Below are 14,517 nucleotides of genomic sequence, written 5' to 3'. Positions count from 1 at the left end.
TGACAAGAATGAAGAATGCATGGAATAAAAAAGAAAATATCTCTGGTTCTATTGCATCTTAGTTGTACAAAGTGCCCTAACCCGTGTTCAACTCTACACACCTGAAAACAATAGTTTAAAAAGTGTAATACTTACCAGTTCCTTCAGCCTCAAGCGTCACAGTGGAGCCAGCATGGCTGCCGCTGTGAGCTACCAGCTGCTGTCAGCGGCTGGAGCTACAAAGACGCTTGTGTTCGCTGTACATTTAGATCCAATCAACAGTAACCAGTGACAACAGATTGTTATTACCGCATCGAGAGTGTGAATTGTTAAGCGACCTGTCAGAGTCTTGCCAAATCTAATTGTAGCAGCTGTGTGAGTTGCTGGAAATCATGTTAATTCCTCAAGTTCAGATGACTTTGTCAGCAGTCAAAAAACTACCATGCTGTTGGAATTTAAAATACCTGAAGGTAAGACGCATCACATTTTTGGACTTCCCACTGCCTCTTTAATAAGAAATATCTATATAATATTACTAGACATGTCTCTGTTCAATGAAATGAGAGGCTAAAGTGGTCGTGACCTTTTGTCTGGGGGTGGAACAGTCCTTTCAGGAAGCAGCACGGGACACAGTGCCACCGATTGGTACAATAAATATAACTTTTTCACATGTTTAAATTGAAATAACTTTATTTAAAAAGAATATGAGTATGTAAAGAAGTATTTTTGATTGTTTAAACACTTATTTTTATTTTGAATTATATACAAACAAATGTTTGTTGCCTGAGGGCAACATTGTGCAGTTGGAGTGTGGAGTTGTGCCTGGATGAATAATTATGACTCAATACTCAAATTTTTACTCGACTATCAACTGATACTTAGAGGAAATGGACACAACATTTTATGGGCAGAAGGAACATGATCGAGCATGATCGTTGCCTTGAGGCAACAAACCAATATCTGGTTGGGGGGTGGGGGGGCACATTTTATGATGGATTTATTATCAGGGACACCAAAGCTCCTAAAAAATAGGGTGAAATATTTTTTCCCCCCAAAACAAAAAGTCATGCCATAGAGGGTTACGTTTTTGTTGTGTTGTTTTTCTGCATGGGTATGGTACTCGGGACCTCCCAAACTAGAAGGGTTGAGGTAAAAGTTCATAAGTGTTCTAATACTGGGACAACTCTGTGTGCTGTGTGTGTAGAGAGTCTGATACTGGGATGGCTAAGATTCTGTGTGTAGTTAAACTCGCTCTATCTTCCTCTCACTGACACATGGCAGCAAAGGCTTCAGTTTGGAAGTAAAATGACCATAAAAACCTAAACCCAAACATTTGACCCAAACTGCCCATGTTCTTACAGATACTCATGTTAAACAGAGACATGGTAGATAAGGACGGGAGAACTAAGGTCATGCTATAGGTTATTCTGCCATGTTGAGCAGCGGCTCTGTGAGTCTCCCTTCCTGCTTCTGCTGTGACTCCAAAAAAACCTCAGTTAGCATGATGGTGATAAGTGACTGCCCACTCAATACCCGTGGGTGGAGAGTTACACAGGAACATGAAGGCTGAGATATTCTCACTGAGGATCAGGTCTGAATAACAGTTCCTCCATATTACTAAAAATAATTTCCATTTTTAACTAGTTATACACGGAAAACAATTGAACATTTTTCACTTATTTATTGGAACACTGGCACTGCACACATCTTCCTCTGCTGGTTTGACAGGCATCCCAGCTGCTGCAAACAGATGTACGATGATCCATAACACCAGCACATGCAATTATGCTTCTGCATAATGCATTTACTTGAGATTTTTTTTTTTATTAATACTTGTTTTTCTGAATTAACAAGATTCCCAGGAGAAGCTCTGTTTTATTTGAGAGCTCAATTTCATGGAAGCAAACATGTCCCACCTGTTTAGTTTAATCCAGTTTTATTTTGGTTTGAGTTTTAGACACTGGGAGATATGTGTGTCTTTAAGTAATATTATAGACGGTATTGTTAATAGTTTGTCCACGGTGTGCAGGCACCTCAGGACTGTGCAGTGGTTCAGATGTAAAAGCCCATTCTGCTCTGCTGCTCTGTGTGTTCCTCCAGGGTCAGTTGAACCTGTACGACATGCTTCAAGGATATAAGATGATGCATCTGAGATGTATTCAGGCTGGCTATGTGGTGACTCAAGAGACAATTAGGCAACTGCTGAAAATGAGGTAAAACTAAGCAGACAGGACATGTTTGATTCCATGAAATGGAGCTCTAATATAAATGAGAGGAATCTCGTTAAATTAGAAAAACAAGAGCAGACATTTGTTTTTCCTTGAAAACCTTTCTCAGAATTCTGAGATCCGGAAAGCAGGCCAAATATTTTTTTCTCAAGCAAAATCATTACATTATTATTAAACCATACGGAGATGGCAAAAGAGATCAAGGATAGGATCTTAAATATTATTTTGTGTACGTCCAAGAACATCTTACTGCAGGAGTAAACATTCACAGCTAGCCTCTGTGGCAGGATTTATAGTCAAAATAAATACATTTGCAACCACATAATCAGTTCAACATTTAGTATAAGATGGTTCCTACATTGTGGAGAGATTTCAGTGCGATGCAAAAATGTTGCTGGTGCTTACACTGAGCTGACAGCTTGCTGAGAATCGGCTGAAGAGTGTTCTCTATGTCTTTCCTCTGGGCGATGAAGTCTGACACTGTTGAGTGTTTCACACTCTGAATCCAGTCTGACTTGGCTGAGCACGCACGTGTACATATGTTCTGTGCAGAAATGTAAAAGAGAGACAGAAAGAAAATATTAAACAGCAGAAAAAGAATCTTAATGAAGTAAATGTATCCTCATCTGAATATGAGATCATTTAAAAGCTTATCTATTTGCTTCAATAACAAATGTGAACAGCACCAATTAATGGAAAGGGTGACACGCACGGTAAACAAAACCTTTTAAATAAAACGTGTGTTATACTATATGCAATTCAGATAGCATCTATATAGCAGATGTTTTTATTCAAAGTGACTTATATTTGGGGAGCAGTTTAAGGTTCAGTGCTCAAGGACACTAAATTTATACTTATTTGTATTAATATCCACTATGTCATAAATAATTTGTAGAAAATACATTGGGCATGGTAATTTAAAGCTTGATGCATGTTGTGAAGAAATAATCTAGTTGGTAAAGCTGAGAAAATACCTACAGTACATCTTCAGTTATGAAATGTCAGGTAAAAAAGTGCTGAGTGAGAACACATCCCCTCATCCAAGCTAAGATTACACCCAATGTTCTATTCATAATATACAGCAATAATACATTTATTAAAATAGCTAAATATCTTTGATTCCTGATGTAAAGAAATGTGTTACCTTTTCCTCCTTTGTAAGGTTCTTCTCTGGGTCAGAGACAAGGTCTTTAACAAAGGCTACATATGACATCAAGTCCTGTTTAGCTTCTGCAGACAGTAAACATACATACAGATTAAGAACTATAAACATCTTTACTAATCAAAGATAATGCCATAACCTGAGCTGCACACACCTGCCAGGATGAGACAGTCAGCACAGTCTGTCCTGGAGTATCTCTGGGCCAGGTCCACAGGCCGCTCCCCTCTGAAGGTCTCCGCCTGTGTGTCAGCTCCCAGTTCAAGCAGAGTCCTCACAGTCTGCAGGTGGCCCCAACATGCAGCAAGGTGCAGTGAAGAATAACCTGCAGGACCAAGAGCACAGTACAGTACAGCACAAGTACAGGCTGCTCACAGCTCGATCACTTCTGGTGAAGAAAAGTAACTTTTTAAGACTGTCTGTGGGCCAGCTATGAAGTTAAAATGGATTGTTGGTAATTGTCACTGTTAGTTTATGTTAAAATAGTCAAATAGAATATAAATAAATATACATTGCAAGTAGATACACACACACACACACGTTTCATTATATTATTGGTGGGGATACTTATATTATACTTATATAAGGGAAGTTATATGCACTCATTTATGGTGGAAATATGTATTATCCTGTAGATCAACTTTAAATTTTTCTGTAGACTCACTTTATTTAAACTGAACATTGTTATAGTCATCTTAATTGAGCTGGACTACACTAGGCAAAGTTAGCATGTGACCTTTGTAGTATTGAAGCACTAGTATGTGTAATCTATTAGTGCTGTAGCCTAACTTTAGCCTAACCCTCGCTTTGGACAAAAGTGTCAGCTAAATGAACTGTAATGTAATGTAATGTAATGTAATGTAATACACAGGTTTTGCATTTGTTTAGGCTAGTGTAGTCCATTTACCGGCTTAAGCACTTCCTTTCCCTTTAGTTGTTAGCCCACTTCCACCCTAACTAAAAGTGAACATCATGAGGTAAGTTCAATGTGTTTTGCACTCACCTCTGACAGTCTGCTCATCGACCCGAGCTCCGTGTGTGAGCAGTTCCCGGACGACATCGCTCCTCCCCAACATGCAACCTGTTAACAGGGCATTTCTCCCAACCTCGTCCTTCATTCCGCACATATCCTTCTCCTGCGCCTCGTCTGTGACACCCTCACGCTCAAAATACCCCGTAATACTCTCCACGTCCCCAGACAACACACATGTAAAGATCTCTGTCTGTATCGATGTCATTTTGCACGTCTCTAGCCAGGCTACCTGCCCCGCACAGACCGGAATCTACTGTTTCCATGGTTACGGCATCACCTGTTGTAAAACCTCAAGGTCATATGTGAGTTTATTTGTTTAGCCTTGTTTCAGCCTAATTAATGGTAAAACACGAATACCATTATTATGTGACAAACATCAGTTTAACACGAACGGGCACTGCACTAGTTTACTAAACTACGTGGAGATAGCCTTTGTTTGTATGCATTAAGTCCCCTTATTTTTTAAAACAAAATAATCAGCTTTTAACAAATTTCCGTTTTTATTATCAGTCTCATCCAGTGTGGTTGCCCAGGTTTATGTTTTCACAGTAGGCCTACGTGTCTCTCAGTAAACTATTTAACAATCGTTTTCTTGAAACAATAGCACAATTTTGTCATATCCTACCCACACTAATCATGGATGAACACAGCACATTGCTTCCTGTAGGGGTGCCATGGTGTAATGGTTAGCACTCTGGACTCTGAATCCAGCGATCCGAGTTCAAATCTCGGTGGGACCTGATTTTAAGATCGAGTTAATATAATACTTTGCGACCTTACTAATTACCACCAGTTCGTCGAATTACTGAAAACCAACATTTCACGTCGATAATCCTAAAAAATTTACATTAAATCTGCATACATTTCATCTGGAGGAATGCTCAGAAAATGGCTAACATTTATTGAGGCCATACAACTTTCATGGGGGCTTTTATGGGGGCACTCATGACGCGTAGACCAGTGTCTCTCAAACTTTTTCAGAACAAGGACCACTTAACCAATAAAAAAAACACTCACGGACCACCTTACTCCCCAAATATCCAAAAACAATAGGCCTGCTTACCACTCCAACAATATATTACAAATGACAGTCTAATAATGAGCTTTGTGTGACCTTCTCTATATCGCTCGTTCACACATTAAATCAACAATACAAATACAAATACGGATTCTACAAGTATTTCGTTCATATGCGATTTAAACAGTAAATGCTGATAGATTTTACACATCATAACGTCATAACAAAGTGCCGCCAGTTGCCCATCCCTGCTTTAGTCTATACTAGTCATTTTTAAACAGTTTGAGAAACACTTTAAACTTATAATATATTCATTTCAAATGTGACATTTTACCAATATACGTACGGACCACCGGTGGTCCGTAGACTGAAGCGTTGATCCGTAAACACGTGCATTGACACACTTTGGTGGCGGCACAAGCTCATCCCGAAAGGGCACTGCACTAGTTTACTAAACTACGTAGAGATAGCCTCATCCAGTGTGGTTGCCCATGTTTATTTTTCATAGTAGGCCTATGTGTCTTTCAGTAAACTATTTCACAATCGTTTTTGAAACAATAGCACAATTTAGTCATTTCCTACCCACACTAATTATACATGAACACAGCACAGTGTATCCTGTAGGGGTGCTATGGTGTAATGGTTAGGATGCTGGACTCAGAATCCAGTGTTCCGAGTTCAAATCTTGGCGGGACCTGATTTTAAGATCGAGTTAATATAAAACTTTACCTTTTATAAACCACCAGTTACCACCATATAACTCAAAAAATGGCTAACATTTATTGAGGCCATAAAACTTTCTTTTGCACTCATGACGCGTAGACTGATGCGTTGATCCGCAAACACGCGCATTGACTCAAGAAAAACATTTATTTACATTATATTGAATGACAAAGGTAAAGTGCTTAGTATAGTGTATTAGCATGCTAACATTTGGTCAATCACTTCAAATCAAACACAACATTCAAAATTTGACCTGATCATGATGGTAGATGGGAAGTTGAAGGATCACCAAAGTTATTACAATTCATCCTGAGAGAAACTTGAATTGATATACAAAATTAAACAGCAATCCATCTACAGTAACAGTTGTTGCTGTTACTTTAAACAAAACAAAACTTTAACTCAAAACCACAAATGTCAACCTCATGGTGGCACAAGAGTAAAAGTCTGGGGATCACCAAAGTCAGCAGGAACCCTCCTCTTGGGACCATAAATGGTTGTATTAAATGTAACAGTAATCTGTCTAAGTGTTGCGATATTTCAGTCTGGACCACAGTGTCGGACAGATTTCAAATTATACTGGCTGCTAATGTAGCTAAAATGTCATTCATTTATTTATTAATTGCTGTAAAAATCTGAGATTCTACATTATTTAGAAAATGTTAAATAATACAGCTAAATGCAGTCTGATCAATCTTCGCTTTCAGACCGATGGGTATTTCAGATTTATTGATGGCTGGCACCTCAGCTTTTCTTACTGGGGTGAAAATGAAGTCCTTGTGTCTTCGTGAATGGATTGTGCATATTTTAAGAATAACACGTCTCCGAGTACTAATAGCGGTATCAGTGTTGCATTGAACAGGTGCTCTTTTATTAAATAAACTAAACTCTTACGTTATTTATCTAATTTATGTGCACGTTTCAGTGTTTACCGCACGGGTGTCAAACTCAAGGCAATTATATCCAGCCGAGAGAAAATGTCATATGTCTGTCATAACTGGCCCGCCGGTTTTGGTAATTAAATCAATGCATTGGCACAACCACGGGAAAAGACATTTGAGGAAGTATCTAAATGTGTGAATGAAATGAAAGTTTTTGGAAAGCAAAGGGAAACGCACCACAGATCTCTGGGACGATGCGAGCGGGACTATTTGTGCGACATAACGAAGCATCTCACTGTTAAACCTGCAGCTTCAGGGCCGTGTGATCACGGACATGTATGATGCCGAGCTGCCTGTGGGAGACTCTGATGCAGAAGGAAACTTTGGTCACTACGTGTTTCCAAACACTGACAAACATCTCCCCCGCTGTGTTCCCGACAGCATTCTGCTGATCAACTGAGAGACTTTGCCGACTTTGCAGCTCAGATATTTAAATTGAACTGCTCAGCAATCCGTTTGCAGTTGACTTAAATATGTTCCATATCTTTTTGCACTTTATGTGTACCCTGTTCAATAAATGTGGACCGTGTTTGGCCCTCGACGTAGTCCCAGTTTTTAATGTTGGCCCTCTGTGAATGAGCTTGACCCCCCCGGTCTACTGCTTGCTTTGCGCAGTTTCGCGACGGGCGGGGCTCCGCCCCCTACACACACACACACACACACACACACACACACACACACACACACACACACAGCGGAGGAAAGGAGAGGGGAGAACTAAAAACAAATCCGCTGCTAAATGTTTTACTTTAAAATGACACAGTATAATTATTTATTACTTGTTAAGTTAAAAAATGTCAGCTCAAAATTGTCTGCGAGCCATATTGCGTTATCGAAAGAGCCATATATGGCTCGCGAGCCATGGGTTCCCGACCCCTGCCTTAGACCCTCGCATCGCACAAGGAAAAACTTCCTAAAAGAAACCCCAAAATTAAAGGGGAAAAAATGGAAGAAACCTCAGGGAGAGCAACTGAGGAGGGATCCCTCTCCCAGGACGGACAGACGTGCAATAGGTGTCATGTGTACAGGATAAACAACATAGTACAAATACAACATTTGACAGAAATTATGTTGTGTTGGAAAAAAAAGAAATAGAAAGTTTGGATGAATCCAGGAAAATGTCAATAAGGTTTCCCGGTGTCCAGCAGGACCAGGTCAGCAGGCGCTGTCACGATTCATGATCCTGACGTAAACTTTATCAGTGGCAACCTGCCACATGAGAGACAGACACTCCGGGGATGATACCCCGGATGGTGAGTTAGTAACATACATTTACATAAATGCATACAGATAGAGAGGGAGAAGAAGAGAGAGGGAGGGGAGGAGAGAGGAAGAGAAGGAAGAGAGCAGGGAGGTGTCCCCCGGCAGTCTAAGCCTATAGCAGCATAACTAGGGGCTGATCCAGGGCAAACCTGAGCCAGCCCTAACTATAAGCTTTATCAAAAAGGAAAGTCTTTAGCCTACTCTTAAATGTGGAGAGTGTGTCTGCCTCCCGAACACAAACTGGAAGCTGGTTCCACTGGAGAGGAGCTTGATAGCTGAAGGCTCTGGCTCCCATTGTACTCTTAGAGACTCTAGGAACCACAAGTAACCCTGCAGTCTGGGAGCGCAATGCTCTAGTTGGTTTATACGGTACTATGAGATCTTTAAGATATGCTGGAGCCTGACTATTAATTGATTTGTAAGTCAGGAGAAGGATTTTGAATTCTATTCTGTATTTTACCGGGAGCCAGTGCAAAGACTGACTTTGGCTGTCATGGAGGATTTATCGTTAACAAGTACAAATTGAGATCGCTCAGATAAATAGGACTTGAAGCAGCTTAGTGCGGTTCCTTTTATGCCAACACAATGTTCCAGTCTCTGTAGTAGAATGTCATGATCAACAGTGTCGAAAGCAGCACTGAGGTCTAAACAAGACAAGAACAGAGACAAGTCCTTTGTCTGATGCCAATAGAAGGTCATTGGTAACTTTCACTAGTGCCATCTCTGTGCTATGATGAACTCTAAATCCAGATTGAAAAACCTCAAATAAACTATTATTATGTAAAAAGTCACACTGTTTTGCGACTGCTTTCTCAAGGATTTTAGCAAGAAAGGGTAGATTAGATATCGGCCTATAGTTGGCTAAAACCTCTGGATCAAGACTAGGCTTTTTAAGAAGTGGTTTTATTACAGCTACTTTAAAGGATTTTGGTACGTAGCCAGATAATAGAGACAGGTTGATCATATTTAATAACAAAGTGTTAATTAAGGGTAAAACTTCTTTAAACAGTTTAGTTGGAATCGGGTCTAAAAGACAGGTTGATGGTTTAGACGATGAGATTGTTGAAGTTAGTTGGTTAAGGTTGATTGGAGTAAAACAGTCTAGATATATTTCAGGAGTTACAGATGTTTTTAAAATTCCAACAGTTGAAGTTAAGTCATTACCAATTGAGGTCAGGAGATTAATTTTGTCTCTAATAATTATAATTTTATCGTTAAAGAAGCTCATGAAGTCGTCACTACTGAGAGATATAGGAATAGAAGGCTCTGTAGAGCTGTGACTCTCTGTCAGCCTGGCTACAGTGCTGAAAAGAAACCTGGGGTTGTTCTTATTTTCTTCTATTAAGGAAGAGTAATAAGCTGCTCTGGCATTACGGAGAGCCTTCTTATACGTTTTAAGATGATCTAACCAGACTAAACGAGATTCTTCCAATTTAGTGGAACGCCATTTACTTTCAAGATTTCTCGACTTTTGTTTTAGTTTGCGGATTTGTAAATTAAGCCATGGAGCTTTCTTTTTCTGTTTTATGATCTTCTTCTTTAGAGGAGCGACAGAGTCGAGTGTTATTCGCAGTGAGGCTGCAGCGCTATCAACAAGATGATTAATTTGGGAGGGACTAAAGTTAGCATTGGAGTCCTCTGTTATATTGATATTGAGTCCTGGTATTGAATTAAGTGCTGATGGAATCACTTCCTTAAATTTAGTCACAGCACTTTCAGATAAACATCGAGCGTAGGATATTTTGCCCACTGGCTTGTAGTCCAGTAACAGGACTTCAAAAGTTATTAAAAAATGGTCTGATAAAAGAGGATTATGTGGACACACTAATAAACTTTCAATTTCAACACCATATCCCAGAACAAGGTCCAGAGTGTGGTTTAAACAGTGAGTTGGTTCATGTACATTTTGACTGAACCCAATTGAATCTAATATTGAGATAAATGCATTATTAAGGCTGTCACTATCAACATCCACATGAATATTAAAGTCACCTACAATAATTACTTTATCTGTTTTAAGGACTAAATTTGATAAAAATTCTGAGAATTCAGATAGAAATTCAGAATACGGACCAGGAGGGCGGTACACAGTAACAAATACAACTGTCTTTATTGTTTTCCATGTTGGGTTTGAGAGCGTAAGAACAAGGCTTTCAAAAGAGTTATAGTTTAGTTTAGGCTTAGGATTGATCAAGAGGTTTGAGTCAAATATGGCCGCAACTCCACCTCCTCGGCCAGTACCTCGAGGAATGTGAGTATTAATATGACCGGGTGGAGTAGATTCATTTAGACTGACATATTCTTCATGTCTCAGCCAGGTTTCAGTGAGACAAAATAAATCAATCTTATTATCTGATATTAAATCATTTACCAATCCAGCTTTCGTTGACAAAGATCTGATGTTTAAGAGCCCACATTTAATTTTTCGATTTAGTTGTACTTTTGCAGCGGTGGTGTTTATTTTAATTAGGTTTTCATGTATAACTCCTCTTCTGTTAACCATAGACTTGATTAGTTTCAGTGGTCGTGGGGCAGACACAGTCACTATGGGGATTTGAGTGGGTGACTGCCCGGAAAGAAGCAGAGAATGTAGCTTTCAATAAGGACAACACTTTTCTTTTGTGAAGGTGGATCACTGGCCAGTATTGAAGATCCCTTTGAGCAATAGTTCATTCAAAGCCATGCAAACATATTTAAAAACAGCCACCCCTCGTTCTGGATTGGCCTGTTTAAAACTCGCAAAGGTACAGTCACATTTTCTGTTCTTTCAAGAAAGGTAATATTCGGTTACACAGGGAGATAATACTATATAAAAAGAAAGAGTATGCTTGGTAAATAACAAATGGAAACAAATTCATTCATGCTAAGGTTATTTTGGAAATAAATGCAATGGTTTTAAAATCATTTATGAATTATTCTTTCTCATCATTTATTTTTATTGTTCACAAAGTGTGACTATTGTTTCCTGCAAAGTAAAAAAGAACGTTAAATGAGATAGAAAAAACATCTGGAATAAAAAGAATCTACTAAAGAAAAATCTCTTTGTCTCCAGGGGACTACACTAACTGGGCTGAAGGTCAAACAGATCAAACCTACGGAAGGATTAATACTCTAGATGGGAAATGAAATATAGTCCAACAGGTTAATTGCAGACCCTACATCTGCAAAACACCCAAAGGTAAAACAATCCGTCCTATATCAAATCAAATCAAATCAAATCAAATAAAATAAAATATATTTATATAGCCCAATATCACAAATGACACATTTGTCTCAGTGTGCTTTACAGACTATACAGGACGACACCCTCTGTCCTTAGACCCTTGCATCGCACAAGGAAAAACTTCCTAAAAGAAACCCCACAATTAAAGGGAAAAAATGGAAGAAACTTCAGGGAGAGCAACTGAGGAGGGATCCCTCTCCCAGGATGGACTGACGTGCAATAGATGTCGTGTGTACAGGATAAACAACATAGTAAAAATACAACATTTGACAGAAATGATGTTCTGATGAAAAAAGAGAAAGTATGGATGAATCTGGGATAATGTCAAAAAGGCTTCCTGGTGTCTGGCAGGACCAGGGCAGCAGGCGCAGCCACGATTCATGATCCTGACGTAAACTTTATCATTCCAGTGACACAGAAACTCTTGGGATGATGCCCCGGATGCTGAGTTAGTAACATACATTTACATAAATGCATACATATAGAGAGGGAGAGGAGGGGAGAGGGAAGGGAAGGGAGGAGAGAGGAAGAGAAGGAGGAGAGCAGGAGAGCAGCGAGGTGTCCCCCGCCAGTCTAAGCCTATAGCAGCATAACTAGGGGCTGATCCAAGCTTGATAGCTGAAAGCTCTAGCTCCCATTGTGCTCTTAGAGATTCTAGGAACTACAAGTGACCCTGCATTCAGGGAGCGCAATGCTCTAGTTTATATATAATATAATTCTGCTATATTGTATTATTTTAATTCTGCTATTTTATCTGCTATTTTATCTGCTATTTTATCTGCTATTTTATCTTCTATTTTATCTGCTATTTTATACTATTTTAATTCGGCTATTTTTAGAATGGTATTTCAGACTCCTTTACATCTACACTGTGATTATTGTACTGTAAATGCTCTTATTCTGTTTATTCTTGTACTAATTGTTATGTTTTTGCTGTGAATCACGTTGGGCTGCAATTCTTGTATGAAAGGTGCTCTACAAATAAAGCTTATTATTATTATTATTATTATTATTATTATTATTATTATTATTATAATAAGGTACTATGATGATATTTTATGTGATCTGGTTTCTTTATTTACACACAAGGAACAGATGATGCTGGTGTGAAGTAAATAAACTCCTGATTGTATTGTGTCACATTTAATGATTATCACATGTACTCGTCCACCTCAATCAAAATGTATTATTGCACAACATGTATTTCTGCACAAATGTATAATGAGCACTATATTAGTTATGAACGTGAAGCACTGTAGGTTCTCTCCAAAGAGTTTCAGGTCTACATCCATCTCGTCACAACAAGACTGCCCACCAAGGGGCATAACCGCGCCAACATGGACCAATGAGGGACGACGACACTCTTCTGTAGAGAATATAGCAAAATGTTTATGATGTTTTTGTACCACTTTCACTTTTACCAACAGACAGCTAACTGGCTCTTTATTGATTCGGACTGTGGACTTGGTGTGTGAAAGTGTCCTTGGCTGAGGGTATTTTTGAAATGCTGTCATCATCACTTTAAATAGGCTGGCTCCATAATGATCAAATACAAATGCAATGCCAACAACTCAACAACAATAACGCATACTACTACGACAACAACCCACAAATTGTGCATTGTTTAGAGCGGTTATAAAGTGTTGAGGCGCTCAAATTCAAAACTGTCTCAACCTGTCAGAATCGAGACGAGACAGTGGCAGCGAATCACCTGAATGGACCGCGAACCAGTCCGGTGATTCATTCAGGAAATGAAGCAGTTACTGTTTCGGACGTCATATGTCACGTGATTTGAAGCAAGCTTCGAAGGAGTGGTTCTATGTAATTGTAGTCCAGAGTTTGAAGCACGTATCGAAGCTTCAGTATCACACTGCCATCACTACCTTTTGGATCAATTTACCGGTATTTGACCCTGCCTGGATTACTGAGTAAACTGAACTATATTATATTCTGCCTGTCTCTGTGTCGTGCTTTTGGGTTCAGGTCTGTCGGTCCCAGCGAACCTTACAGTACAATCTGGCCAACATGGACCTAGCCGACTCAGCACCATCCCAGACAGCGCTGTCGACACCAGTCAAGATGATACAATGCCATGAGCAACAGCTGATCTTCATTACGGAAGCTATGCAGGCGATGTCTCTTCGCAACGAGCGTAGCTTTGCGTCTCTCCGGGACCACGTCACAAATCTCTCCACTATGGCCCGGAGTCCGGATACCACTGCTGCCTCCAGATCTCCGGTGCACACTTCTCTGGCGTCAGATGCACGCTTACCTCCACCAGAGCGCTATTCTGGCGTTCCTGGTTCGTGTAGGGCATTCCTCGTGCAGTGTTCTCTGGTCTTTGAGCTCCAACCCTCCGCATTCCCCACAGAGAGATCCCGGGTGGCATATATTGTCTCTCTTCTCACGAGCAGGGCTAAGGACTGGGGAACTGCCGAGTGGGAGAAAGGATCACCAGCCTGCTTCTCCGTCAAACTCTTCACTGAGGAGCTGCGGAAGGTTTTCGATCATGTGACGCCTGGAAGAGAGGTTGCTCGAGGGCTGCTCGACCTGAAGCAGGGAGTGAGAGCGGTATCTGATTACTCCATCAAGTTCCGCAGCTGAGAGCAGCTGGAACTCTGCTTCACTTCTCGATGCCTTCTACCACGGTCTGTCAGATTGCATCAAGGATGAATTAGCGGCTCGGGATCGTCCGACTGATTTGGATGGGCTGGTGACTCTCTCGATCCCTATCGATGGACGTCTGCGGGAACGAAGACAATAGAGGGTTCGGTCTGCTGTTCCTCAAGCCCCGCTTCATCAATCCTTCCACTCACTGGGGCATGCTACTGAGCAGGTTACCAACACTCTCTCCGGCTCTCCAGAGCCAATGCAGCTGGGACGGGCTCAGTTGTCTACGGCAGAACGACAGCGCCGCCTGCGGGAGAACAGCTGTTTGTACTGCGGTCAG

General features: G+C 40.3%; 1 protein-coding gene and 1 non-coding gene across 2 annotated transcripts; one reads left to right on the top strand and one right to left on the bottom strand.

The window, feature by feature from the left end:
• Nucleotides 1-1,623: 1,623 nt before the first annotated feature.
• Nucleotides 1,624-4,655, bottom strand: ankrd45 (ankyrin repeat domain 45). Its single transcript, XM_029453808.1, has 4 exons — nt 4,370-4,655; nt 3,524-3,691; nt 3,352-3,437; nt 1,624-2,751 (listed from the first exon to the last, which is right to left on the bottom strand). The coding sequence occupies exons 1-4, from the start codon at nt 4,602-4,604 to the stop codon at nt 2,545-2,547; spliced, it is 696 nt and encodes a 231-aa protein (XP_029309668.1). The 5' UTR covers nt 4,605-4,655; the 3' UTR covers nt 1,624-2,544.
• A 412-nt stretch (nt 4,656-5,067) lies between these two features.
• Nucleotides 5,068-5,139, top strand: trnaq-cug (transfer RNA glutamine (anticodon CUG)). The gene has a single exon. It is a non-coding gene; the product is annotated as a tRNA-Gln (tRNA).
• Nucleotides 5,140-14,517: the final 9,378 nt, after the last annotated feature.

The sequence above is a fragment of the Cottoperca gobio genome, chromosome 17, assembly GCF_900634415.1.
Source record: "Cottoperca gobio chromosome 17, fCotGob3.1, whole genome shotgun sequence".
In the NCBI taxonomy this organism is placed as follows: Eukaryota; Metazoa; Chordata; class Actinopteri; order Perciformes; family Bovichtidae; genus Cottoperca; species Cottoperca gobio.
This window is presented reverse-complemented; position numbering and strand designations above follow the sequence as displayed.